Below are 26539 nucleotides of genomic sequence, written 5' to 3' on the forward strand. Positions count from 1 at the left end.
AAGATACTACTTCAAACAGCATTTTCTATTATATATGACCTAAATTAGACTAGAAATTGAATTTCTTAACACTGAAATATTTAACAAGAATATTTTATTTACACATACAAAAGAGTTTTTCAAAATTAAGTTTTCATACAATCCTTTATTAACCTGATAAAGTCCAGTTGTTGTTGTTGTTTCTTAATCAATGCAAAAAGCAAGAGGACTTTATTGTTTCAGTGCACTGGGGTCATCCCTGACCTGAAGGAGAGTCGGCGACCCCCAGCACCAGTTCTGAGAGCTTTTATATGGTTTCCAGGGGCAGAATAGAGCATCAGCAACTAGGCACAATATGACTGGCAGAACAGTGCAGCCTTTAACCTGATTGGTCTTTAGGGAATGAGGTGACAAGGACTTCCCTTGTCTGAGGGTGAGCAAGGGTCAGCCCTGCGGAATGTGTCCCCACCCAAAGGTCCATTCCTGCCCTGTGGTCTGAGAAATGCTAATTAGCCTCTCCCTTCTGGAGGGTGGAGAGTGTTTCACAACCTTCCCAAAGTTCCTAGCCTGACCTTTTTATTCCCCCCTTTTCTTCATGCATGCTTCAATCTTGAAGTTACTGTGGATAGTTATGCAGCTCATATCCCTGGTCCTCTGCACTTCGCTCTTGATATCTTTGTCTCAGGACCATCAACTGGACCATCACCTACGCAAGCTTTACTAAAAGCAACTAAGTGATTTAGAATATAAGGGTCAAAGGTCAGAAGCAGGACCAAAATGATCAGGGGTCCTAACAATGCAGAAATCAAGGTAGTAACCCAGGGGGAGCTGTTAAACCAAGACTCGAACCAGCCCCGTCTCTGTTCTCTCTTCTGCCCTTCTCTCACCTTGGCCATTGAATCTTTATCCCTGGCATGGTCTCCTGTATGTGCTTCTCAATGCTTTACACCCCAGGTAGCATAGAAGAGATGGTTGGCCCCCTAGCACTGATGGGCCTGATACTGGCTTCTCCCATCTTGGGAACACACATATATGGGGGTTTCTTGCAGGACACTTCAATTTTGGGTGTCCACACCCTAAGTCTTACCCTCAAAGGCCACTTCTGGGACACTGTTTAGATTTACAAGTCCCTTGTCCCCCACATTCAGGCAATCCCTCCCCCGTGTCTCCAGGGAAGCGACACCCCATAAGTCAAGGCCCACCACTTAATTACAGAGATCAAAGAGAGGGTCCAGCCACCAGATACTGTGCGGGTAGTGGCTGACAGCACCTGACAAGTTACCGTGGTAGGGTTGTGGGTGTTGCTGAGGCTCAAGGTTGGAAGACACACCATAGTCTCGTAGTTTTTCTGGCCTTGCAGAAGGGCATTGCTTGGGTGTCTGGCTGCCATCTAGTTGGTGTCAGGCGCAGGTGCTGATCTGATGTGAACCCAGGCAGTTACTCCATCCACTTTAACGGAGGTCAGGGTAGTCAGCAACACAGGAACGGCTCACTGCTTTTGAGTGTGTTCAGCACAATGTCTCTTAACATATAGCCAATCTCCAGCTTGGTATTTTTGTGGAACCTCTGGGGTACAGACTCAGACTTTGACTAACAGGAAGACAAACAGGAACCGCGGTAAAAGCTCGAGACTTCCGATTCACCGCTCCAGTGTGTTCCCACAAGGAGCCGCTTCCCGGCCTATGCACCAAATGTAAGACTCCAGGGAGCCTTAGCTTACCGGGGACCCCCTGAGTGAACCACGTGGTCGATGCAAAAAGCAAGAGGAATGTATTGTTTCAGTGCACTGGGGTCATCCCAGACCCAAAGGAGAGGCGGCGACCTTAAGTCCAGTTTCTAAACAGTAAAAGTTTTCATAGAGATTTCCTTCCTTTCATCTCACCTGTATGAATGTTTTGCCTGTATTTACAGACCGAGCCTCTTGTGCATGTCGTTCTGGAGATTCCAGAAGAAAGTGTCAGATTTCCTGGAACTGGGTTCGGATTTACAAATGGTTGTGAGTTACCATGTGAGTGCTAGAAATGGAACATGGAGCAGCCAGTGTTCTTAACCCCTGAGCCATCTCTCTAGTCACCAAGTCTTTCTTTTCTTCTTTCCTCCTCCTCCTCCTCCTCCTCCTCCTCCTCCTCCTCCTCCTCCTCCTCCTCCTCCTCCTCCTCCTCCTCCTCCTCCTCCTCCTCCTCCTCCTCCTCCTCTTCTTCTTCTTCTTCTTCTTCTTCTTCTTCTTCTTCTTCTTCTTCTCTTTTAATGTGACATGAGGAGTTTCTTTTCCAGTTCTATTCGTTATTTTCGGTTTTAAGAGGTACTTATAAAAGTTTAAGGATATACTTTTAATACTTTTACAAATTCTTTAAGCTTCACTAAAATCAAAGTAGTAGGCCAGACATAAAAGTTTATTTATTTCTATCTGTAACCATCTCTGGAAAAAGTGCTGAAATTTCTGGAGTATAAAGAGCCAAAAACAAGTAAGCTTTAAGTTAAATGAATACATAAATATTGAGTAGAAATTAAATAATACAAATAATCATACATTTCACAACAAATGTTCATGTTATAAAAATAAATTTTCTTTTCTTTTCTTTTCTCTTTCTTTTTTCTTTTTGGTTTTTCGAGACAGGGTTTCTCTGTGTAGCCCTGGCTGTCCTGAACTCACTCTGTAGATCAGGTTGACCTCGAACTCAGAAATCCACCTGCCTCTGCCTCCCAAGTGCTGGGATTAAAGGCGTGCGCCACCACTGCTCAACTTAAAATTTCAATATGAAGAGTTTGGTATGTTTTTAAAATTTCATTACTTAAGTTAGTTGGACTCTTTCTTGTATCAACATTATCCCCAAAATAGGGAAAAAAGACCTTGTCAGAATTACATCTTATAATAAATGATAACAACAACAATAGTTTACATATATGTGGTCTAATTCTAGATTATAGATTGAAAGATAAAATGGAGCCAAGATACTGCATTCTCCACAGAACAGAGAGTTTACAAACAATTCAGAAGCTTTCAGATAATGATGTAGAACTAACTTCTAAGATATAAAATGTCCAGTTAAACTTGGCAGTTTTATATACTCACTAAGTGGGTTGTTGACCAAATTTGAACAGTAATTCAGAAAAGTCTAGGACGGTAAGTGGTCATTGGCTTAGCACAGTGGAACTAAACCCAGCTAAAAACGAAGGAGCCAACATGGAGTAGGCTTGATTACATGTTAGACTTTGGAAAGGCTCAGAGCTAGGAGGTCCTATATAGGGACACCGTGAAACAGAACCTAAAGTCATTTTGCAAAAATATAAAAATAAAAAAAATACCCCAAAACAAATAACCAACCATTGATTCTTCACACAGACCACAAGACAGCTTAATGCAGGATATACAAGAAAAAAACCTGGTACCCCTATGCCTTTTCTGTGTCTCATGCCTCTTTACCTCTGCAGGATGGCATGTTGGCATGTCAATCACTCAAGGAGTGTCTTGCTATATATTTATCCCCTCTAGGACTGAAGGCACACAACAAAGTCACAGTCCTAAACCTGCAAGCACCTTGCATTCCAGAAAGGGCAAACTTTGTAGGACACACTGATCCACTGGTGACCTTAATTACCCCTGAGGGTAAGGCCACTTTCTGGGACAAAAACAAAATCAGGTGCTTAGAATTCGATTGATTCCCTGAGGGATGACAAGGTAGAAATGTCTCTGGACCACCACACAGAACCAGAACAAAGAGCAAGCAGCCATACCCTCACCAGGCTGCTTACTGTACATATGGCTTGTTTCTTTGTGCCCATTCAACCTGTGTTGAAAGCTACAGCTCATCTCAGTACTGCAAAGACACACTTTTAATTTATTCTCTAGTGTGGCCACAGTAGGTAAATCTGCTTTTTTACTGATATTCATCTTTTTAACTGGAGTCCTGGGCATGAGAAGTTGAGTTGAGTCATGTCTGACCTGCTGGAGCTGCTGAAGCCTAGAATTTTGCCTCCATAACTCTGTTTACGAGACGATCACACCCATAGATTCTTGTGCATTCTGTGTAATGCTTACCAGTCTCTAAGGTTACTAATACCCCTTTCCCATATCCAGGGAAGACACAGGTTTCCTATGTACATATTTAAAGACCAAGTCTATAGGCTCATATGATGAGAGCAGAGTTATATGAGAAAAATTTAGAAACACTAAATAGGTAAAAGTTAAGACCTTTTAAGAGAAATTAGCATCCAGCAAACAGGGAACCTAACAGGAAAGGTATCAAGAGAATTGTCATAGTGGTCAAAGGGAAGGACCTCAGCACAGCAGACAACAGGAGAGATGAACACTCAATAATAGCATCCACCAGGCAAGAAAGGCTATACAGTGACTGTCCCACCTGGGGATCCATCTCATATACAGTTACCAAACCCAGACACTATTGTGGATGCCAACAAGTACTTGCTGACAGGAGCCTGATGTAGCTGTCTCCTGAGAAGCTCTACCAGTGCCTGACAAATACAGAAGAGGATGCTCACAGCCATCTATTGGACTGAGAACAGGGTCCCCAATGGAGAGGAGCTAGAGAAAGGACCCAAGGAGATGAAGGGGTTTGTAGCCCCATCGGAGGAACAACAATATGAACCAACCAGTACCCTCAGAACTCACAGGGACTAAACCACCAACCAAAGAATACATATGGAGGAACTCAAGGCTCCTCAGAGGATGGCCTTGTGGAACATCAATGAGAGGAGAGGCCCTCGGTCTTGTGAAGGCACGATTTCCCAGTGTAGGTGAATGTCAGGATAGGGAAACAGGAGTGGGTGGGTTGGTGAGCAGAGTGAGGAGGGATGGGATAGGGTTTTTTGTTTTTTGTTTTGTTTTTTGTTTTTGTTTTTTGTTTTTTTGTTTTTTTTTTTTTTGGAGGGGAAATGAGGAACGGGGATAAAATTTGAAATGTAATAAAGAAAATATCTAATAATAAAAAAAAGGAAATAAAAAATGTCCTCCAGGCAAGGGGATGGGCTAACCATTGAATTCTCTGGACAGTTTCCTGAAGTCGTACATTCAGCTTCTCCTTAGGCTGGACCTCAGAGAAGGCTGGAGCCTGAGCAGTCAGTCCATGTACAGAAGGAATTAGCATGAGACATGCCCAATCCTGAGGAATTTTCAGAATGTGGTGACTCTACAGAAGAGAAGAAAATGTCCAGAGAATCTGTCAGCAGCTGACAGGCCAGCCTGTGGGGGACAGGAAGGCAGTGTGGTGGGGAGGTGAGAAGGTGCGCAGGTTTTGAAGAGCAGGAGAGCAGACACTGGGCGCCTGGTGAACCACTGCACAAAGACGTTCCGTTGAGCAATCATTCCATAGCTACAGCAATGAAGACAGTCATCACCTTGGTTACCACCACCTAAAGCTTGAGATGCAACTTTAGGAGGGTCCGATAAGCATGTGAACGGGAGGTGCTCAAAATGTGTCACCTATGACTGAAAATATAGAATGTCAAAGGGAGAGATCAACCTAGCTAGAAATGCTATTGATTTAACAAATGAAGACGCTGATGATGAAAGAAATGTTAATTAAGAAATAAAAGCAAATGCCCTGTGGAAGGCAGAACGTGAATCTTGGGAAATCATTTGAAATGAAGGGGCAGGGTTGCTGCTTTCGAGAGTAAAATCACAGTCACTGGACTTGTGTGACTGTAATAAAAACAAGAACATGGGTAGTCGTACAACCAACACACGTAACTACACAGACACACTTAGGCAAACTTGCTTCCTTACATCTTGGTAGATAAATCTCAGGTCCCCGACTGATCTGAGCATACACTAGTATCAAAACAAGTAGCTGGCCCCCCATAACCTGAGCTGGTAACAGAACTCAAATAAACAACAGTTCACCTCTGGCCTTCTCGATAGCGTGTCTTAAGAGACACTGCATTTCTATATTCTATATGAGCCATTATAGGAAGCGCTGGTTACATCAGTGCTCCTGGTTTAGGAATTACCTGGATTTTGAAATATATTCATGGCAGAAGTTATTTATGTATTGTTGTGTAGCAGTTTTCTCCAAAATTAGAACCTTCTAGCAAGGAGGTAAATACCTTAAAACATAGGGAGAGAGAAGGGAGGTCAAACAGCACCAAGGTTTTTAAATGATGTGTTGATGTGTGTGTGTGTGTGTGTGTGTGTGTGTGTGTGTGTGTGTAGGTAAAACAACAAGGTTTTCAAATGATGTGTTGATGTGTGTGTAAGTGAAACTGGCAAGGTTTTTAAATGATGTGTTGATGTGTACATGTGTGTGTGTGTGTAGGTAAAACAGTAGGGTGTTTTAAATTATGTGTGTGTACATGTGCGTGTGTGTATGTAACATTCTTTTATGCAGGCAAGTTTCTTAAATTTAGGAAGTCTGTTAAACTGGTCACTAGGCTTCTCCTCCTCCACAGGTAGATAAAAGCAATAAAAAGTGCAGAATATCACTCTCAAGCAATTCAAGTTGTCTAGAAAAAACCTTCAGACAAGCCGAGCAGCTTGGAATAAAAAGCAGATAGCAGCTGAACTGCCTGGGAGGGTTTTGACCAACTGAGTCACCTGAGAAGGATCCCATTTTTGATCTGCCTGAAGACTGCTCAGTGCTCTCCCAGCTCCCAGCTTTCCTGAGTTGTCGCCTCTGCAGAGGTAGGCTTTGGTGGCATAGCTGTCACCGTTTCTGTTCTTGTAAGTAACTCCTCACCCACATTCCTATGAGTAACCCCATTAAAACTCATCTGCAAAACACATGAAACTCAAGAAGAACGAAGACCAAAGGGTGGACACTCTGCCCCTTCTTAGATTGGGAACAAAACACCCATGGAAGGAGTTACAGAGACAAAGTTTGGGGCTGAGACAAAAGGATGGACCATCTAGAGACTGCCATACCCGGGGATCCATCCCATAATCAGCCTCCAAATGCTGACACCATTGCATATGCTAGCAAGATTTTGCTGAAAGGACCCTGATATAGTTGTCTCTTGTGAGACTATGCTGGGGCCTAGCAAATACAGAAGTGGATGCTCACAGTCAGCTATTGGATGGATCACAGGGCCCACAATGGAGGAGCTAGAGAAAGTACCCAAGGAGCTAAAGGGAACTGCAACCCTATAGGTGGAACAACAATATGAACTAACCAGTACCCCGGAGCTCTTGTCTCTAGCTGCATATGTATCAGAAGATGGCCTAGTTGGCCATTATTGGGAAGAGAGGCCCCTTGGACTTGCAAACTTTATATGCCCCAGTACAGGGGAATGCCAGGGCCAAAAAATGGGAGTGGGTGGGTAGGGGAGTGGAGGGGAGGGTATGGGAGACTTTTGGGATAGCATTGGAAATTTGAAATGTATATAAAGAAAATATCTAATAAAAAATAGTCATACACACAACAACAACAACAACAACAAAAACAAAAATCCTCATCGGTTCAGTGACTGGGACCTTTGGTGGTATCTGCCCTTCAGTCTGCCATCATCCCCCTGTCTGAGTAGTATTTGCCCACGACTGCTCAGAAGCCATGTCACACAACATATACAGAGAATCACGACGAGACAAAGAGGAGCAGGTCTATGCTATCAGGACTACTTTAAGCCGTATCTACCCCCTTTTTCCCTCCCGAGAGCAAATGACCACATATGATTAGGGTCCTCATGACTACAACACACTGTGCTTGCTGATGTCACTGTTGGTGCCAGTCCTACTAATAATGTCCACTTACTCATGGCTAGGCTCTGGTACATGTGCTAAGGAGGTCTGGCATGAGAAGAAAATACAGGTTGAATGCTGAGTTCTATCTTTGAAGAATATCTCCTCTTGTCATCTTGAGAGAGCTATGCCATTCTTATTGGAAAAGGGTTCTCAATTCCCAACTCAATTTGGAACCCAGTTCTTTAAGTCTATTACAAAATAGCCAGTTAATTGGTTGGGAGCAGACTCTAAAAATTAGGGTAAGATACTCTCCCAAATAGTCAATCAGTAGGTTAAGGGCAGACTCGGTAACAATTAGGGTAAGATATTTCTCCCACAACAATGTTTAGAATATCTACAATTTTAAATACTTATATGTTTGTTTGTTTGTACTTTATACTAATTACTAAAACATTATGAGAGCTTAAGTTTATTATACATAAAATATGTCCATTTTACTCAGGTCTATGGATCCAGGCCTTACTTTGTCACTCATGTAGCTATCCTATGTGATCTTTAGCAATTGTGACAAAGTTGTATTTTCTTATAAACTAAAAACAGTCCCTGTACAATGCAGGTCAGCAATCCCATTTGTTCTCTTTCTGTACAAAACAACAGAATAGACCAAAAGGCAATTTCCACCCTTTCTTCCATCTTGCTTTCAATTTAACAGTTCAGGACGATGAATAGTACGCAAGCGTGATTCGGATTTCCTCTTGTATTACTTCCGCAGAGAACGAATTTATCTCAGTTGTAAATCAGTTTACTGAGGACGTGATCAAGTCGGGCTGTTAAGTAAAGGGATAATGCAGCATGACCATACATCCTTTAATGACCAAAACAATCTGAAAATTAACAGAGGCAGTATTTAAAATGACCTTCCAAACACTTCGATTCCTTTCTTCTAAAATCTCTGCAAAATCTTACTATACATAAAAAGAAAACAAAATCAGCTATGGGAAGTGACCAAAGACTTCTGCTTACAGGAAACAGAAACAGAAGGGAGCTGTGCTGGCTACACTGTTGTTTCCTGACTGACCATCCACAGTGTGTGTTAGACATGGGCCATCCTGACCATCCACAGTGTGTGTTAGACATGGGCCATCCTGACCATCCACAGTGTGTGTTAGACATGGGCCATCCTGACCATCCACAGTGTGTGTTAGACATGGGCCATCCTGACCATCCACAGTGTGTGGACAGAGAACAGCAGTGTGGATGAAAAGTCCTGCTCTGAGAACTAATGAACATATTAACAAACAGGTCAATCCCAGTGAGGCAGCAACAGTTAATTCCAGACAATTAGGATATACCCCCTTTTATATTTCTAGATCTTTACCGCTCCAATCAACCCATGCCTGCATGGCCTCTCCCTCCTCTCCTGTCTCCTCTAGCTGGCTGGCCTCCAGATGTTCTCTCCTTTCTGTAAATGTCCTTTCTAAGTCAATATGCACAGAGAAACTAGATGGTGTCTTTAAACCGTCAAGAAGAACATAGCCCGCTAGTACAGACTTTAAATTAGCCCAATACTGCGTAGTGTTCCGAATCATCTCCTCCCTGACCCCCTCCATTTCCATCACCATGATCACCCTCAAGGGCTTCATTCTCTTTTCCCCTCTGTTCTTCCTGCCTGGAAAGATTGACTTCTTTGTCAATGACTGTAGTTGGTTCCCTGTCACTTTCGACTGGAACTTAAATGTTCTACAAACAGCAGCACATAAACTTGAGTTTTAAGAGTGTGTAACAGAAGATGGCCTAGTCGGCCATCATTGGGAAGAGAGGCCCCTAGGTCTTACAAACTTTATATGCCCCAGTACAGGGAAATGCCAGGGCCAAGAAGTGGGAGTGGGTGGGTAGGGGAGCAGGGCGGGGGGGGTATAGGGAACTTTTGGGATAGGATTCGAAATGCAAATAAAGAAAATATCTAGTAAAAAAAAAAGAGTGGACAAGACATCTGCTCCAGGTGTGTAACTAACTCACCAGTAAACAAGATGAAGTTTGACCCTGTCCAGGTCTCTCTGTTGCCTAATGAAATCACAGTATAGCTGGTGATATTCTAGGACATGTCACACTAGGGTACATTAAACATGCCTTAGGTACATCTAAGATATTATCAGGCAATCTCATGGTTAGCTACAAATGGTTATAAAGTGGGTGTGGCAAAGCAATATTCTGAAAATGACTCTTAGGTTCTAAGATTGCAACTTTTACTGGACTTCACAGTCAAAGAAAATAATGCAGCTTGAGGCCCACTAAGACTGCTGTCCTAGTGTGTATCCACCCTAACCTGCCAATAAGAAAACAATCAACCTTACTTGCCTTGAACTTCCCATGAAATCAACCTTTACATCCTAAGCTAATGTACTGCTGTAATCTTAAATTATGTTCTCAGCCATGCCTGTCCCAGGAAAAAAACCATGTATCGTTTACTAAAAGCAACAAATACAGACATTGGGAGCAATCTTTAATAATTAATATCCACTTTAAGCTTCGAATGCAACATTGAACACTGATTGATAAACAATGATGTCTGTAATCTGGGTCAGTGGGGGTCAGTCAAGGTCAATGAGTTAATTCCTTATAGAGCTCTGTTAAGATTCCTGTAAAGTATCCCTCATTCTTTCCATATGTGATATCTGTACTGTGAATCAAGGAGAGGGCAAAGCTCTTTGCACAGACACACAGCTACACAACCCACATACAGTCACATGGACAAAGGCAGACACAGGAACACATTTCTAAGACAGCATCTAGGTGTTAGTTCTCAAACCCAGGACAAATGTCTGAGATGCCTATTGCCATTTCAAAGTAGATGCTGGCCACTAGGTTCTCCCAGGATCCCCCAGTCCCTGCCTGTTACACAGCCCTGGATGGCACACTCCACTCCCTACCAGAAACTTCTCCAGTCCAGGAGCCTGGTTTCCCTTCCTGCAATGACTCTTCCCTATATAATCCAGCCATTTTGGCAATGGCCTTTTGTCCCTTTGGCCTCTTGGTCTCCTGGTTCTTCCCTCTCCCTTCCCCTTCTCATTAGCCCAGATTAATCTGCTCTTCATATCTACTCTGGACCCTCGAAGATGTCTCTGTCTGTGACATTTACCATAAACTTTCTCCTTCACCATGCCTAGGAGCGGTCATGTCTTCCTTTTTATTCTCTCTCTCTCTCTCTCTCTCTCTCTCTCTCTCTCTCTCTCTCCCCACTCATAACGTATGTACAGATTCCAACTCATATAACACACAGAGGACAGGAGACACTGATCATGAAGAATAGAATTTAAATCTGGCTCAATCTTAGTTAAATGACACCAAGAAGAGCATCTTGATTTTTTTTTTCTTTAATGTGACATTGACACATTATTGGTGGCTTGGAGTTTATTATCAGTGCATTGAAATCAACAAATAAGCTGGTTATATTATGTAATACCAACACTAAGGGGCTTAAGGCAGGAGACTTTCCATGAGTTTTTGGCCATGCTGGGCTATAGAGTGATATCCCAAGGTGAAGAGCAAAGAGTGCTTGGGAGGTGTCAGAATGACAGCCTCATCCTTTTAGCCCCAATGACTTCTTTTTAAATGAAGGGATGGTACTGAGTGGTGAAAAACAATTATGATTGTCCACAGCAACTGTCATTACAACAGAACCCTAGTCCCAATCCTAAATCCTAAAATCTTATTGTCAATGCTTACCTCAAGCCGGCTGTCAACAGAACACATAGCAAGTTCTAAGTAGAATATTCACTGCAAGTTGATTGCTCAGGACAGTGGCACAAATAAAAGGACAAAGGGAAACAAGCCATAGACAGCAGCAGGGATCGTGGGAATTGGGAAGGGATACATAACAGCTCCAAAACACAGTGCTCACTCTTGGAATCTGAACACTAATGTGGAAGTCAACAAACTCTAGAGAAAACATGCCTACGGGTCAAATTCCATCCTTGAAACAGCCTTCAATAACTGGTTAGATCCATTAAACTTCCTCTGAACAGGAGTTCCAGGGTAGCCTTAAACTGGGGTGGGGTGGGGGATCTATGAAGAAATCTAGAGGAGAAAGTCACTAATTCTATGCAAAAAGCTAAAGTTAAAGCTAAAGCTGTACACTTAATAGACTGTAAGATTTCTATTCTCTGGCACTTGGGATTTCTCAATAAGTATAAATTGAATTCCCTTATATTTGCTTCTCTCTATTTTAATCCATCCACTGAACTATAAATTCACCAGAATGAATGAAGGTGTTCTAACAAGAGTCACTCTTCACCTTCTCCCTGCTGTGGATGACATGTTATTGGGCTGTGTTTCTCAGTGAAGAACAGCTTAATAACATCCGGAATCCTGAAATTCTATCAGCACAGGAAGCATAATCATGAACCTGAAAGGCTGACTAACAACTGTTTGGAAGTCCCGAGAAGGAAGGAACCAAGAGGTACGACTTTGGGAATGTTTTAACAAGAGGGCGCTGCAATACAACCCCATACCTTAGGCTCAGGAAGCACTGTGGAAGAGGGAAGAGAAGATGGAAAGATTGTAAAAGCCAGAGGAACAAGGAGCTTACAGTGAGATTATGTCTCCTAGGAGGCGTAGATGCTATACCCATGAAGTTCACCAACATGACTAGACAGGAGCCCAAACCTTAGTTAGACAAGGACAACAGGAACTGACTGATACCATGGAGGTGGGTGTTGAGTCTAGGAGGCCTCCACTCTACACAAAGAACTACCAGTAATTAACCATTGCCAAGAGCAGGAGAAATAGTCTTCCGCAGGGGAAAGCAAACCAATTGGCTATTCAATGCCAAATAGACAGTCCTGAAAACATACATACAATTAATGTCATACATACTGAGCAAGTTGTACATATGTATTTAGGTGAGTGTGTGTGTGTGTGTGTGTGTGTGTAACGTCATTTAATGAAAAAGAGGCCAGAAATTTGAAAAAGAACAAGAGGGTTTGGAGAAAAGAAAAGCAAGGGTGAAATTATGTAATTATAATTGAACCACAAAATATAAAAGAATTGTTTTTAAAACAATTTTAAATAAATGTAAGGATCAGTATCCCTGAGAGAATTTTCTATAGTTAGATGGCTGTCAGACAGTCGGCCTATTGTAGAGGCTCTGACCAAGAATATTTTCAAGGTTGTGGTGGCACTATGGCCAAGTATGAGCTAAAGCACACCAGGCTCCCCAATCAAAATGCACGCACAGCCATGGAAGGGAGGGCACCACATCACAGGACCCAGAGGTGGGGCAAGCGCCTCTCCAGCTTCCCTTTCTACTTTCCCCAAGACCATTTTCACTTCCTGCCTTTGCCCGATTCTAAGTGGCTAGGGTGTTTTTCAGATGCCCACCTCGAACTGGCCAGAGAGGTCTGCTTTTAGAACCCGAACAAGTGTACAGCACGTGCACAGGAAACAGGAAGTGATGGGAACACTTTGGTGATCCCGCAGTGAAGCCCTTCTGTTGTGAGCCGTCATGTGATGGCCACAGGCCTGGTGCCTTTCCTCACAGCAGGCATGCCTGAGGAGAACTCAAGAGCTTCACGGGTCGGTCTCACAAACCTGGGATAAAGAGACATTTTCAATCACGACACCAAGAATGATGCTCATCTCCTTGTCTGTTAGTGTTAGTGTGCTATTTAGAGACAGGGGCTTTCCCCCATTCACCCTGCCTGCCAGAAACAGTAGAGAGAAGCTCACCCCACTTCAAATCAGCAACTTGGGATGTACAAATGTTCTTTCTTTTCTTCCTTTCCTTTAGTTTTCTCCACATCGACCACTATCTGGCTCTGCTTCTTTGGCCATGTTTCTTGACTATGGATTTTGTTTTGTTTTGTTTTTAATACTAGGAGAGCTTGCTGAGAACAAATCAAAACTGGAACAGGTCCAGAAATATTTCACTTAAAAATTCAATTAATTAAATGTGATTAACAAATATAAATGACTCGTTCAAACAGCAAGCTGCCTTGGCTTCACTCTAGATCAGGTCATAAGGCAAAGGCCTCAGCCTCAACACTGTGCTTGAAAACGTAAGAATTTTATGCCTGCAACATATGATACTCGAGATGCATGCAGTTTTAGTGCTGGTTGAATATTCCCAGCTCAAACGTTTGAAATCTGAAATCCTAAAAAACCCACAACTTGCCCCCACAGGTGGAAAATTCTAGACACCACTTAACATGTTGTAGTGAAAACGTAATTACTACTATCTCAAAAAAAAATAACTGTAGGTTGTGTTTAAAGTATGTACAAAAGGTGAAGTTCATGTTTAGATTTGGGTCCTATCCCTAACATATCTTATTTTATATATGTGAACATACCCCAAAATTCAAATGCAAAGAAAAATAAAAACCTTGGGTCTCAAGCAATTTGAATGAGGGATGCTGTTTCTGCGGGTATTTGTCAAGTTAATACAACACTAGAGTATTACCTGGCAGTTGATACTTATTAAGTGCTTTCTGTTAACCCTTCTGTTACCACAGCATGTTTCCTAAAGGCCTCAATCATCTCTTGGAAATACAAAGAAGACAACTCTCTTTCAGATGAAGGTAGGACAGCTATGGAGGCAACCAAAACCTGCTCACTCAGTGTGGCCACTCACTCCAACACATTGTCTTCTCTCACTAGATAACAGAAGAGCAAGGGGAGGAGATGCGGCTTCGATGGAAGACAGGGGGCTTCAGAGATGGTTCAGTGGGGACTACACAAACATGGAGACTTGAGCAGCTACCTCCAGAACCACAACAATTAAAAGCTGGGCATGCTCTCATTCATTTCTAGCCTTAGTGCTGGAAGATGGAGACAGGTTGGTTCTGGAGACCCACTGTTGGCCAGTCCAGCTGAAACAGGGAGCTCCCGGTTCACTGAGACACTCTGTCTCAAATGCAAGATGCGATTGAGCAACACATCCAACACTTACTGTCTTATAAAGACAAGTGCACCCCCACACACACATACACACATCACATAACACACACACAAACACATGTGTATGCATACACATATACATACACACATGCATAAGACAAAGTATCCAAGTAAGTTTCCCCACAAAGGATTTTTCTTTTCCTTATAGCATATTCAAAGGTTAAAATTTTGGATTGAGCAATTTTCTGTCTTCTTTAGGAGAAAAACAAACAAACCCTCTCATCTTCCAGTGTCTGAGATGGACTGATTATGTTTATATAAGCACTTCAAAATGTAGATTGTTATTCTTTAGAAGGATCAAGCTATTAACAAACCCACACAGAACACGGTGTAGCTCTCTACCATCTGTCTTCTTCCTCAATGGCAGATGCATTCATACAAGAACACGTGTGCTTTTGTGGTAGGTAGGGGTGGCTCCTTTACCGATTGTCATACATAAAATCTCTAAGATGAAAATCACCAGCATCACATCTAGGGTTTAGCATAAATTACACTGTTGTGCCAGGAACCATTTGCGAACCCCTAAAGACCAAGGAACCAATTCCAATGTTATCCTTTTTTTAAAAAAATTAGGTATTTTCCTCGTTTACATTTCCAATGCTATCCCAAAAGTCCCCCATACCCACCCCCCCAATCCCGTAACCACCCACTCCCCCTTTTTGGCCCTGGCGTTCCCCTGTACTGGGGCATATAAAGTTTGCAAGTCCAATGGGCCTCTCTTTCCAGTGATGGCCAACTAGGCCATATTTTGATACATATGCAGCCAGAGTCAAGAGCTCCGGGGTACTGGTTAGTTCATAATGTTGTTCCACCTATAGGGTTGCAGATCCCTTTAGCTCCTTGGGTACTTTCTCTAGCTCCTCCATTGGGGGCCGTGTGACCCATCCAATAGCTGACTGTGAGCATCCACTTCTGTGTTTGCTAGGCCCTGGCATAGTCTCACAAGAGACAGCTACATCTGGGTCCTTTCAGCAAAATCTTGCAATGCTATCCTTATTACAAGCTCGAGCTCGGGCCACACTACCATCTCTGACACAACAGGGTGGGAGGGGCAGCCCTAAGCTTAGTTAAGGCAAGCATTTATAGAGACAAAAAGAGGGTATCTAGCCTGGCACATATCTGACTGGGGGGCCATTATGGCCTTTAACATAATTGGCTGGTGCTGGTAGCCAAACCATAAACGTAACTTCTGTTCTCCTCCTGACTGTTGGTTGTTGGGAAGTGAAGTGTCAGGGGCGGGCTTGTAACCCGGGGGTACAGATGTGGTGAGAAATAACCTGGAAACTGGTGTATATGCAGGTTTTGTTGTGAGGGCAACCTGGAAACTGGTGTTAGACTAAGGTCTTGTTGGAGGGTAACCTGAAAACTGCTAGGTACTGGTCTGTTAACTTGAGTTCAACCTTAGGTCAGGTTTTCTAAGATGGGGTCTGAACCCAAAAGGTCTCTCAACACTGTAGGTCGGTTATATTTTGTTATACTAATCACTTTCTGCATTGTGTTTTCCTCTCAGTTTCTGAGACATGTGAAACCGCTCATTGGCTTATGAGACGGAGTCCATAGCTCTGGTACAGTGGGGAAGCCAGGACTGTATTCCTGCTGTCCCTCTTCTTCTGTGCATAGAGGAGAAGAGTCTACATGCGATTTTGAATATACATGCTTGAAATTATTACATAATCAGATGATATTAGAAAACTGGTTCTTCCCAAAGTTAAACATCAGGTGTAAAGTTCAGAGAAACAAGAAGTCCTCTGTTCAAAAGAGTTAAAGGTGAGAAAATATGCTCTAGGATTAAAATAAAGCAACCTATCATGTCAGTCAGATGTTCAGACCAACACACAGACATGAGGACAAACAGCAGAGGTGACAGATCGTTTCCAGAAGGGAATTAACTCCATGACTGAGGTAGGATAATTATCAGGCGAAGAGGTAGAAATAATGCATTCCACGAGAGAGAAGAGACAGAAAACAACATAGGAAAACATATTCCTAAGGTTGTGTTCAAAACTGGAGGGAGAACTTTCTGTATTCTCCCCCATTTGGGTTTTGTGACATTTTCTTGGTTAGAAAGAAATTATTTTAAATTTTAAATTCACAAAGACTTCAGGGTGAAGTTAAAACTTGTAAAAAAGAAATGTCAACTTCTATCTTTTATTAAGTTTGGGCTCAACTGCTGAAGTGCAAACCCTACTTTACTTCTCATGTGGAAGAGAGAAACCAGAGGGGAATATAATAATGAAATAATAATGAAATATCCATGGAACTGAACCCCGAATTAATAAAAAATTTCATTTAAAACAAGGGGGAATATAATTAATATTTCTAGCTAAATTTCACAACACTTAATTATTGAGCTACATTTCAGAGATGATTTCAAACTGGAAATAAAGTTTATGGAATATACTAAATCTTAAGGATACTGTGAAAAAAATACACACATGCACACACACATTGCCATATGTACCAAACACACACACAGATGAACAAACACAAATGCACACACAGAGGCACATATACATGCACTTGCCCACATGCACACACAGGCACACACACATTTACTCAAACATACTGCACACACACATTACACATCCACATGTGCACGCACAGACACACACATACACATGCATACATGCATGTGCATATATATATATGCACGTACATGCACAGGTACACATACACACATACACATAGATATACACACAGGTACATATTCACATAGGTACACACACACATACTCAAACACAAACACACACACTCTATACAGACACACAAACTGATGTGAGAGAGCATACACACACACATTATACACACACACACACACACACACAATACACACACATATACACTCCATACACAAACATGTACACACACACACACAAACTATACACACAGACACACACAGTGATGTTAGAAAGCATATACACAAGTTAAACACACACTCCACACACACATTTTACACACACACACACACACACACACACACACACGTTTAGAAAGCGCAGGAGAAAACACACAGCATGAGAGTGGCTGACTTATCATGGAGGACACTCTGCACTGCAGTCATCAATCATCACAGCGCTGACTTACAAGTTGCCTGGGCTCCAAATAGAAGTGTCAGAAGTATAGAGAGAATCTCCAGTTATTGGCACTATTGTACTGTTTTCGTGTCCAAATCTCTAGCTGCTAGCTAGGGACATCTTAGTAGCATCTTCAAGAATCTGAGTAGCTGCTTCACACACAGTGAACATGGTCTAAGTTCAACCATCACTTAAAATGGCTTAAACCATTGCTTAAAGTAATGTAAAAGTATTGTTATTTTTCAGGATTAAGGGTCAAATACATTCTGTAGCATATAATAGCGTTTATCACGTAGAGTTAAGGGTGAGTGAACCGCACTGTGAGTATTAATGGCAGTCATAAATCACAGGGAGAACCAGGACAGCCATAGCCCTTCGTCTCTAAGACAAAGGATTTAGAAAAACAAATGTATAATTAAAGACTGCAAACGGTAGTCAGCACAATTTACACTGGATATTGCAAATGGGTGAAGACAGTCATTATATCCAGCGTTTGGAGGCACACTGGCATAAGTCGAAACCCATCCATTAGAATTGCCTCTGTGAGTTCTACTTAACAGAACTACCAAAAAAAAGGGAACACATTTCCTTGCTTTCTGTGCTGTTAAACTTGTCCAGATTAATAAACAGATGTTTATAGATAGGGAATAAAGGGTGGTGGTGGAATCACGTAGGATATTCATACCGGGCTGCTAACTGCCTCTGCGTTATTTGAAACTTTGGGCTTTGCTTTGTTACAGCCCTATGCTGTACAAAAACTGTGTAGGAAGAAAGCTATATCTCAGCACGACGGCAGGCTGGAGGAGTGAAATCTGAACACACCCAGACACGAGGCTCTGTGTGGCCCTTCAGAGGATCAAAAAGGCCAGAAAAAAAAAAGAAAGAAAGAAAGAAAATAATGTTGGTGGAAGGAAATACTGAAAACAAAGGAAGTTGCAGTCTGACAGGTGTGGCCAATTAATGCCAAGTTCGTGAAGAATGTGAAGGTTGCCATCTACTAGGAACCTGGGTCCTAATCTTTGTTTAATTTTTTTTAAATTATAAAGTGTGTGTGTGTGTGTGTGTGTGTGTGTGTGTGTGTGCGCGCGTGTGTGTGTGTGTTGGGGGTGTTTTTTGGTGGCTGGGCACATACATGCCGAGGTGTATATGGTGGGTGGGTAACACAGGATGATTGATCTTCTCCTTCCTTTATATGGCTTCCTTGGTTTCTTCAGCAAATGCCTCTACACATTGAGCTATCCTGCCAGCCCGCTAATCTTTGTTATTAAAAACCATCTCAACCATTACAGTCTTCTCAGATTATTACTAAATACCTAAGCAAAGTAATTAACTTTAAAGGATAATATCATCCGTCTCAAACAGAAATACTGTGTCTAAATTTTACTCTAGAGAATACTTATTTTTCTACTGATCAACTCCTGGAAGAAAAACTTCCACGACATGACTTTTTAAAAGATCTATATCCCTGAAAACACGACTGTATTCTCTGTCTGTGAGATCACTCTGTGATGATGTGGTGAAGGCTTTTGTACTTAACTGTGAGTGTGTTTAATGTGAATTTACATTGGCCTTTATAGACATTTGTGACAAAACAGTTCTTTTTTCCTACTTAAATTTTTTATCATACAATATATTTTGACCATGTTTCCCCCTCCTCCAATTCCTCCCTGATCCTCCCAAACTTCATGAGCTCTCTCACTCTCTCTCTCTTGCTCTCTCTCTCTCCCTCCCTCTCTCCCACTCCAACCCCCTCAAAACAAATAATAAAATAAATAAATTGAAAACCAAAATACCAAAACAAACAAAAAAACAAAACTAAACAAAATGAAACAACACACACATACACACAAACAACAACAACAACAACAACAACAACAACAACAACCGCCACCCCCTATGGAGTCCTTCAGTACTCAGGGATTTGTGTGTTAGCAGAACTGATGGGCATATGAATTCAGAGACCCGGACAGGATGCCCAGGTCTAAAATGGTTCTTAGCAATGAATGAAGCACACCAAACGGCCTGCAGATTCAGTCCGCTTATCCCTCAACACATATGTAGTCAAAAGTGGTAAATAGGGACGTTTTTGTCTTTCCTGCATCTCCAGATAATCTCTTCTCCTTTATATCCTGGCCCTATGTGCATGGCCATTATATTGTATCTTATTGGTGACCTTATGTTGCATGATAATGCACAGCCCTGAATAGACAGGAGCAAACGCTTTCCCATAATCCCCGGCAATGTAAGCTTTCCCATAATCCCCGGCAGTGTAAGCTTTCCCATAATTCCCGGCCCGGTTACTCAGCCGTGCTTGGCTCCCTTGTACAGTTCTGAGGCTTCTTCACCCAGTTTCCTGTTGTGTACTCTCTGTTATTACTACGCACAGTTCACAGCTTCTCCCTTTGGTTCCTAGCTCTTTTTCTTCTTCTTTTTTCCTCTACCTTCTGCTTTGACTTCTCACTCTCTAAAGTTTGCTGATGGATGCAGACGGCATCCCAGCCTTCTCTTCTCACACATCTTCTCCACCCTGATTGTTTTCTCAGTTGATCTACTTCCCTTCCATCCTTAATCTCTCCAACTAATACTCTAGCATGTACCATATTCCAAATTATCCTTTTTTTTTATCTTGCAAGAGTTACTAGTGTTAAAGGGGCCGCTGCTTTTAAGTTGGATAGTGTACTATTTGCAGGAAGGGCCTACCCAATGGTTTAAGAGATGACTCCGCAGTTAAGAGCACTGGATGGCCATCTAGGGATTTAGGTTTGATTCCCAGCGCATATATGGTGGTTCATAACCATCTGTAACAGCAGTTGCAGGGGATTTAACACACTCTTCTGGTCTCTGAGGGCTCCATACACGTAAGTGGGGCATAGGCACACATGCAGGCAAAATACCTATACATGTAAAATAACAAAAAAATTAAAAGTGTAAAAATGGGCACATCATTGTCCTCCAGCCTCTCAGAGGAGAAGGGGAGGGGGGTGGAGGATGGACTATGTGAGAGGGGATTGGGAGTGGGGCAGTGATCAGGATATAAATGAAAAAAGAAATACATTAACTAATGCAAAAATGGGCACATCATAGGTTCCATAGAAAGTTTTATGATCCTCAAGATGGTCGAAACAATTTCTTATATCGTACCCAACATTACAAGAGAATGCAGCTAGAAACGAAACAGAGAAATGACAGGCGATGGACAAACTTGCAGAATGAAAAGTATCAGTGAACCATGGGTCAGAGGAATTAACAGGTACCAGAATATCCCTAGAATTGAGTGAAAATGAAAGCACAACCTTCCGAGCCTTATGGAATAAAGTAAGAATAATATTAAGATAATAACAATAAGTTCATAGCTACAGGAACCTGTGTGGAAAAAAAAATCAGAGAGCTTAAATTGATTGCTTAGCAATATATCTTCTGAACTTAAAAAGCAAGAACAAACCAAAACTCAAATTAGACAATGGAAAGAAAGAAACATTAGGGCAGAAATGAATGAATTGAATGAATGCATGAATGAATGAATGAATGAGTGAAAGAACCAGACACAATACATGAGTCAATGAGAAAAGGAGTTGGTTCTTTGATAAGATAAACAAGGTCAACAATGTTTAGTCAAATGAGCAAAGAATCAGAAAGCTTGCATTCACAAAGTAAGGGCTGAAAAGGGAGACATGACAACAGAGCCAGTAAAAGTCAGAAAACCATTAGTGTATATTTTGAAAGCTTATATTTCATTAAATTGGAAAATGGAAAAGGATGCATTTCTAGATTTGCCAAAATTAAATAATCACAAAATATACAATCCAAGAAGATCTCAAAGTAACAAGACTGAAGAATTAGAAAAGTTTCCCAACTAAAAAAAAATGCCTACTGCTAAATTCAACCAGATCTTTATAGGATAATTGACAATAATGCTTCAAAAGCTATTTATTCTCTGAAACAGAAAGGAAAAGGACACGCTAAACCACTTCTACAAAGCCAATATTACCCAAGTACTAAATTCAGAATTTGACATGACAGAAAAAAAGAAAAGAAAATTACAGAACAATTGTCCTGATTTATAGTGATTCAAAAATAACCAATACAGTACTTACAAAAAGCATTCAAGTACACATCAAAAATTTCCCCATAATCAGGCCAGTTTCATCCCAGAGATACATGGTTGGTTCAATAATAATTCAAGTAAATACATGATGAATCACACAAATGGACTCAAGGACAGAAATCACACGATCATTTGTCTGTAAACTGCTAGAGGAAAAAGTATGGGAAATGCTTGGCAGTATCTGCACAGGCAAGCATTTTGTGGGGGCTCAAAAAGAAAGACAGACAAATGAGACCCGATGATGTTAAAAAGCTCTACACTGGAAAAGAAACAGTTCGGTGCAGGGAGAACATACAGAATTGGAGAGGAGCTTTGCTAGTTGTATATCTGACAAAGAACTAGCATCTAGCATATACAACGAATTAAGAAAACTGAAGAAGAGGAGGAGGAGGAAGAGGAAGAGAAGGAGAAAGTAGAGGAGGAGGAAGAGGAGGAGGAGGAGGAGGAGGAGGAGGAGGAGGAGGAGGACAGACCAATCACAAATGGGATGGTGATATGAACAGAAATTTTCAAAAAGTGAAATACAAATGGCCAACACATATGAAAAGAGTCTCAACTTTACCAGCCAGAGGAATGCATTTCCTGACATCACAATTGGAATTGCAACCATGAGAAAAACAACAATAATGAGAAAACCCTTGCATACAGCTGGGAGAAATGTGAGCTACTCCAGCCACCATCCCAGAAGTCAGCATTGAGGTTTTACCGAAACTTACAATAGGACCCAACTATACCACTCCCCCAGAACTATAAGTCAATACATCGCACAGTTACCTTACAGCAATGCTTACTGGATTGCACTGTGGACAACAGCTAGGCTATGTAACTTTCCCGGATGTTCATCAACAGAGGAATGGATAAATAAGAGATCATTTATACACACAATGGAATTTGTTCAGCCATAAGAATAATGAGATTATATTGTTTGCAGGAAAATGGCTACAACCAGAGATTATCATATTAAGTGAATTAACTGAATCTCAGAAAGACAAAGATCACATCATTTCCCCATTTGTGAGTCCTAAATTTTATATAGGTACATGAAATCAAATACATACAGATGAAACGAAAGTAGACCCAAAGCTGGCTGGGAAACACGGGAATATGGTCGAGGAAAGAATGTGCTCCCAAATCTATGCACAGTTGCATAGAAATGTGCCCCCCCCCCTCCCGACTAATAAACAAAGTTGCAAATATTAGCTTGGACTCTTTAAAAAGGACCAGGTTGAATAGTTACAAATCAAATGAAGCATATAGTAACAATAAAACTACCTCTAAATTCCAAGTGCTGAGTTTTGGGAGGCAGAGGCAGGGAGGCAGAGGCAGGTGGATTTCTGAGTTTGAGGCCAGCCTGGTCTACAGAGTGAGTTCCAGGACAGCCAGGGCTACACAGAGAAACCCTGTCTCGAAAAACAAAACAAAAAAACAAAAAACAAACCAACCAAATAAACAAACAAAAAATCAACAACAACAAAAGACATACTCAAAGGAGAAATCTTTGCATCTAATTGTGACAAAGCATCGAGAGAGATCTCTTTCGCCTTCCCGTGCAGATACTTCCTTCATGGTCTTTTCAAGAGAAAGCCAACAGGAATACGTACATGATAGTGTTGATGCCCGAGAGTTGCTGGAACATCTGTAAGCCACATCCCACAACTAACGCTCGGCGAGTTGGGGGGTAACTCAGCATTCTGCAGATTATAGGTCCAGCTGTTTGGTATTTTTTTTTTTAGAAAAAAAAGAGAGAAAGACATAGCCATTACTTTTAGGCCTCATAGAAAATCTCTGTGAAATTAACACCACTGGACATTTTGAAATACGACTTTTAAAGAAAACTGGGAACAATATATTCCTTTAAAACCCAACAGTTTTTAGTTGTAATTTCAAAAGTAACACCAGAGAATTCTGATAGCAACTCATGGGTACTATTTAGACACACATAACTGAATCTGTCATACAATTATTCTTCCTTGAATTCCTTCCAGTTACAATTATTAATTATGCCTTTTGCTTTTCTACTTTTTCCACAATTAAATAGGACTTAAAATATATTCATGTGGGGCCCTTTACAAAGTAAAAGCCCCCCTTGGCAAAAGCAACCACATGAAATAGCATTTCTTACAAAAGGAGGAAAGGAAGAAAGAAAGAGAGAGAGAGAGAGAGAGAGAGAGAGAGAGAGAGAGAGAGAGAGAGAGAGAGAGAGAGAGGATAGAGAGAGGAGGGAGGGAGGGAGGGAGGGAGGGAGGAAGGAAAGAAGGAAGGAAGGAAGGAAGGAAGGAAGGAAGGAAGGAAGGAATTCCATTCTGACATCAAGGAATTTAGGCTTGATATTCTGGTGATGGATACACTGAGTATTATCAAAATGTAATAAAAATAATACCTATTGTGCATATGCACACATATGTGTGGAAGTGTTTAAAAACTGATTTGGTCCTAAAGGGGCATTCAATGATTATTTTCAAATACTAAAGCAAAGGCTAGTGAGATGCCTTAACTGGTAAAGGCACTTGGTGACAAGTCCAATGACCCCAAGTCCATCCTGAGGACCTACATGACAAAAGGAAAGAAAGAGTGCCTCCACATTGCCTTCTGACCTCTGCATGCATACTACACCACACACAAGTACACATGTATGTGCGAGCACACACAAATGTACACACACATACACACTCCCAAATAAGTAAATGTAATAAAATATAAATGGGATTTGACACAGTCTAGATGAGATTTGGATAGCTGTGACTTCAAAATCGCTGAGGCCTCTCGCAAGGTGACCCAGAGCACACTTTCTATTGTCAGAAGGGCTTGCTTCAAGTGCTAGCTAACACATTCTGTATATGGCATCCTTGCTAGGCTAGAGACGCCTCACAGGGTCCAGGACATCCCTGCTGTTAGAAGAGATGGCCTGATTCCCAAGATGCCGACTGCTTAATTAAAGCACTCTCCCTGAAGGTCGTGCCTCATCACCAAACCCTAAACTAAGGGAAGAGAATTAAATTTCAAGCAAATCTCATTATTTCTGAGAGTCACAGATTTAGTTTGCAGAAATCGTAAAGAATGTGTACTGTCTCAATAACAAGTGTCAATATGGGATGTCAAGCCAGAGTATTAATTAGAACTGAATGCTATGGGCTAAGCCTATTCTGACGCCACAAGCACGTAATTAAGATCTCAAAGCTTGACATACTGAAAATATTTCTGTCTGACCATGTTAAGACATAAAAATCAGCCTTGAGGAGCATTGTTCGTTACTCGATGCTCAGCAAAATGACAACTCATTTACAAAGTAGTCTGAGCCAATGCCATCTATAAAATTGACAGAGAACAATTCATTCCATCAGAGAAGCTGTGTGAAACATGCAAAGGTCAGTTATCTTATTGTGGCCGTGATGAAATATAAATGGATCAACTGTCTCAGGGATGATGGGCTTCTGTACAAACATAAATTTCTCTAAAGGAAGGGTTGTGGACAGCTCTACATAGACACCCACTTTCCCCCTAAAGTCAAAACACGTGCATAAAGTATCACTTACTCTGTTGATTGGGAATCAGTTTTAATGACCGCCAAATCAAACTACACAAACCTTATCTTGGCCTTTCACAGGTCAAAGACTCCCTTATCTTTGTTCATGATGTTTATCACAATATTCAAAGTGTTGTGAGTACTTCCGCTATTGCATTACATTGAATCAGGAACTGATAGACGGGTAAGGTCATAGGGAAAAAAATTATAAGAAATTAGCATCAAAGTTCCCTCGACTTAATATGAAGAGGTTGACTAGCACATATTTCTTCTCTAGCTCTTTATAGAATCTACAGTTTCTAGTTTCTTTTGGCTTGAACTTTCTAAACAATAAGCAATGCTAGTTCCCTCAGTCTACTAGATGTCTTTCATCAAAAAAAAATTTGGTTAGACAGCTGCACATATGATTGTGCATGAACAAAATCGAGAATTTCCTAGAAAACCTAGTTTTCTACGGCACCAGGACTGGCTAGATGAGCGAAACATTAATCTTTATTTCACAGGGTTAGCTTCTCTAACAGGAGAGTAGATTTAGTTTTTGTAATTTAAATACAATTTGTTTATTCAAGAAGTTTATGCTTATTTGTTTCAGACATTTGCGTCTTGAAGCACAGAAACTTCCGTGTGAGCATTAAAGCTTCTGGCCAGCTTGCCAAGGTCAGAGAATGAGGCCCCTCACATATACTCTCCAGTAATGAAGATGCTGAAGGAGCAGCAGGCTTTGCTCTGTTCCTTCATTTTAAACATCTCAGACCACACGGCCGCATAACCTGTCTGATGCCCAGGTTTGCCATGGGCTCTGCAGCTCGGATAAAAGAGACAGTCCTACCAGCAGCCCTTCCTGTGGCTGCACCAGCTGGTGTGACCTTAGCCTGCTGATGGTTATCCGAGGGCTGGAAAATATACTAGGACCCTGTTTGTACTGCCTAAAACCTCAGCTTATGACTGATCCTTGCAGCTAAGATGGAATGAGGGTTTATCAGCTTTACTTCTGCAAATGCAAGCTCCAGGCAAAAAGTCCACAAGCAAGAGGCTTCTATGCTGCAGGGCAGTAGTCAGGATAGGAAGCAACCCCCGAGTCTGGGGGAAACAAGTGATGCGGAGTCTGTCTTACTATGTTCCCGGTGAAGTGTCTCAGAAAAAAATCCAAGCTAAGCCCAGGGAGGGAGAGCAGGCAGATTGTCCCTAGTGAGGTGGAAAGGTACTCAGGATACAGAAGTGGATGCCATGCAGGCTGGAGTGAGCCTAGGACTAGAGATGAGGGAGATTTA

At 41.6% G+C, this 26539-nt stretch overlaps 1 protein-coding gene across 1 annotated transcript in view; it reads right to left on the reverse strand.

Moving 5' to 3' along the window:
* The window catches only part of Slc2a13 (solute carrier family 2 (facilitated glucose transporter), member 13), a 305571-nt gene that overhangs the window by 121072 nt on the left and 157960 nt on the right, over positions 1–26539 (reverse strand). The window contains exon 4 of the mRNA NM_001033633.3: positions 23347–23455. Coding sequence (NP_001028805.2) covers positions 23347–23455 — 109 coding nt within the window. The remainder of the gene's footprint in view (positions 1–23346; positions 23456–26539) is intronic.

This window comes from Mus musculus, chromosome 15 (assembly GCF_000001635.26).
Source record: "Mus musculus strain C57BL/6J chromosome 15, GRCm38.p6 C57BL/6J".
Taxonomy (NCBI): Eukaryota; Metazoa; Chordata; class Mammalia; order Rodentia; family Muridae; genus Mus; species Mus musculus.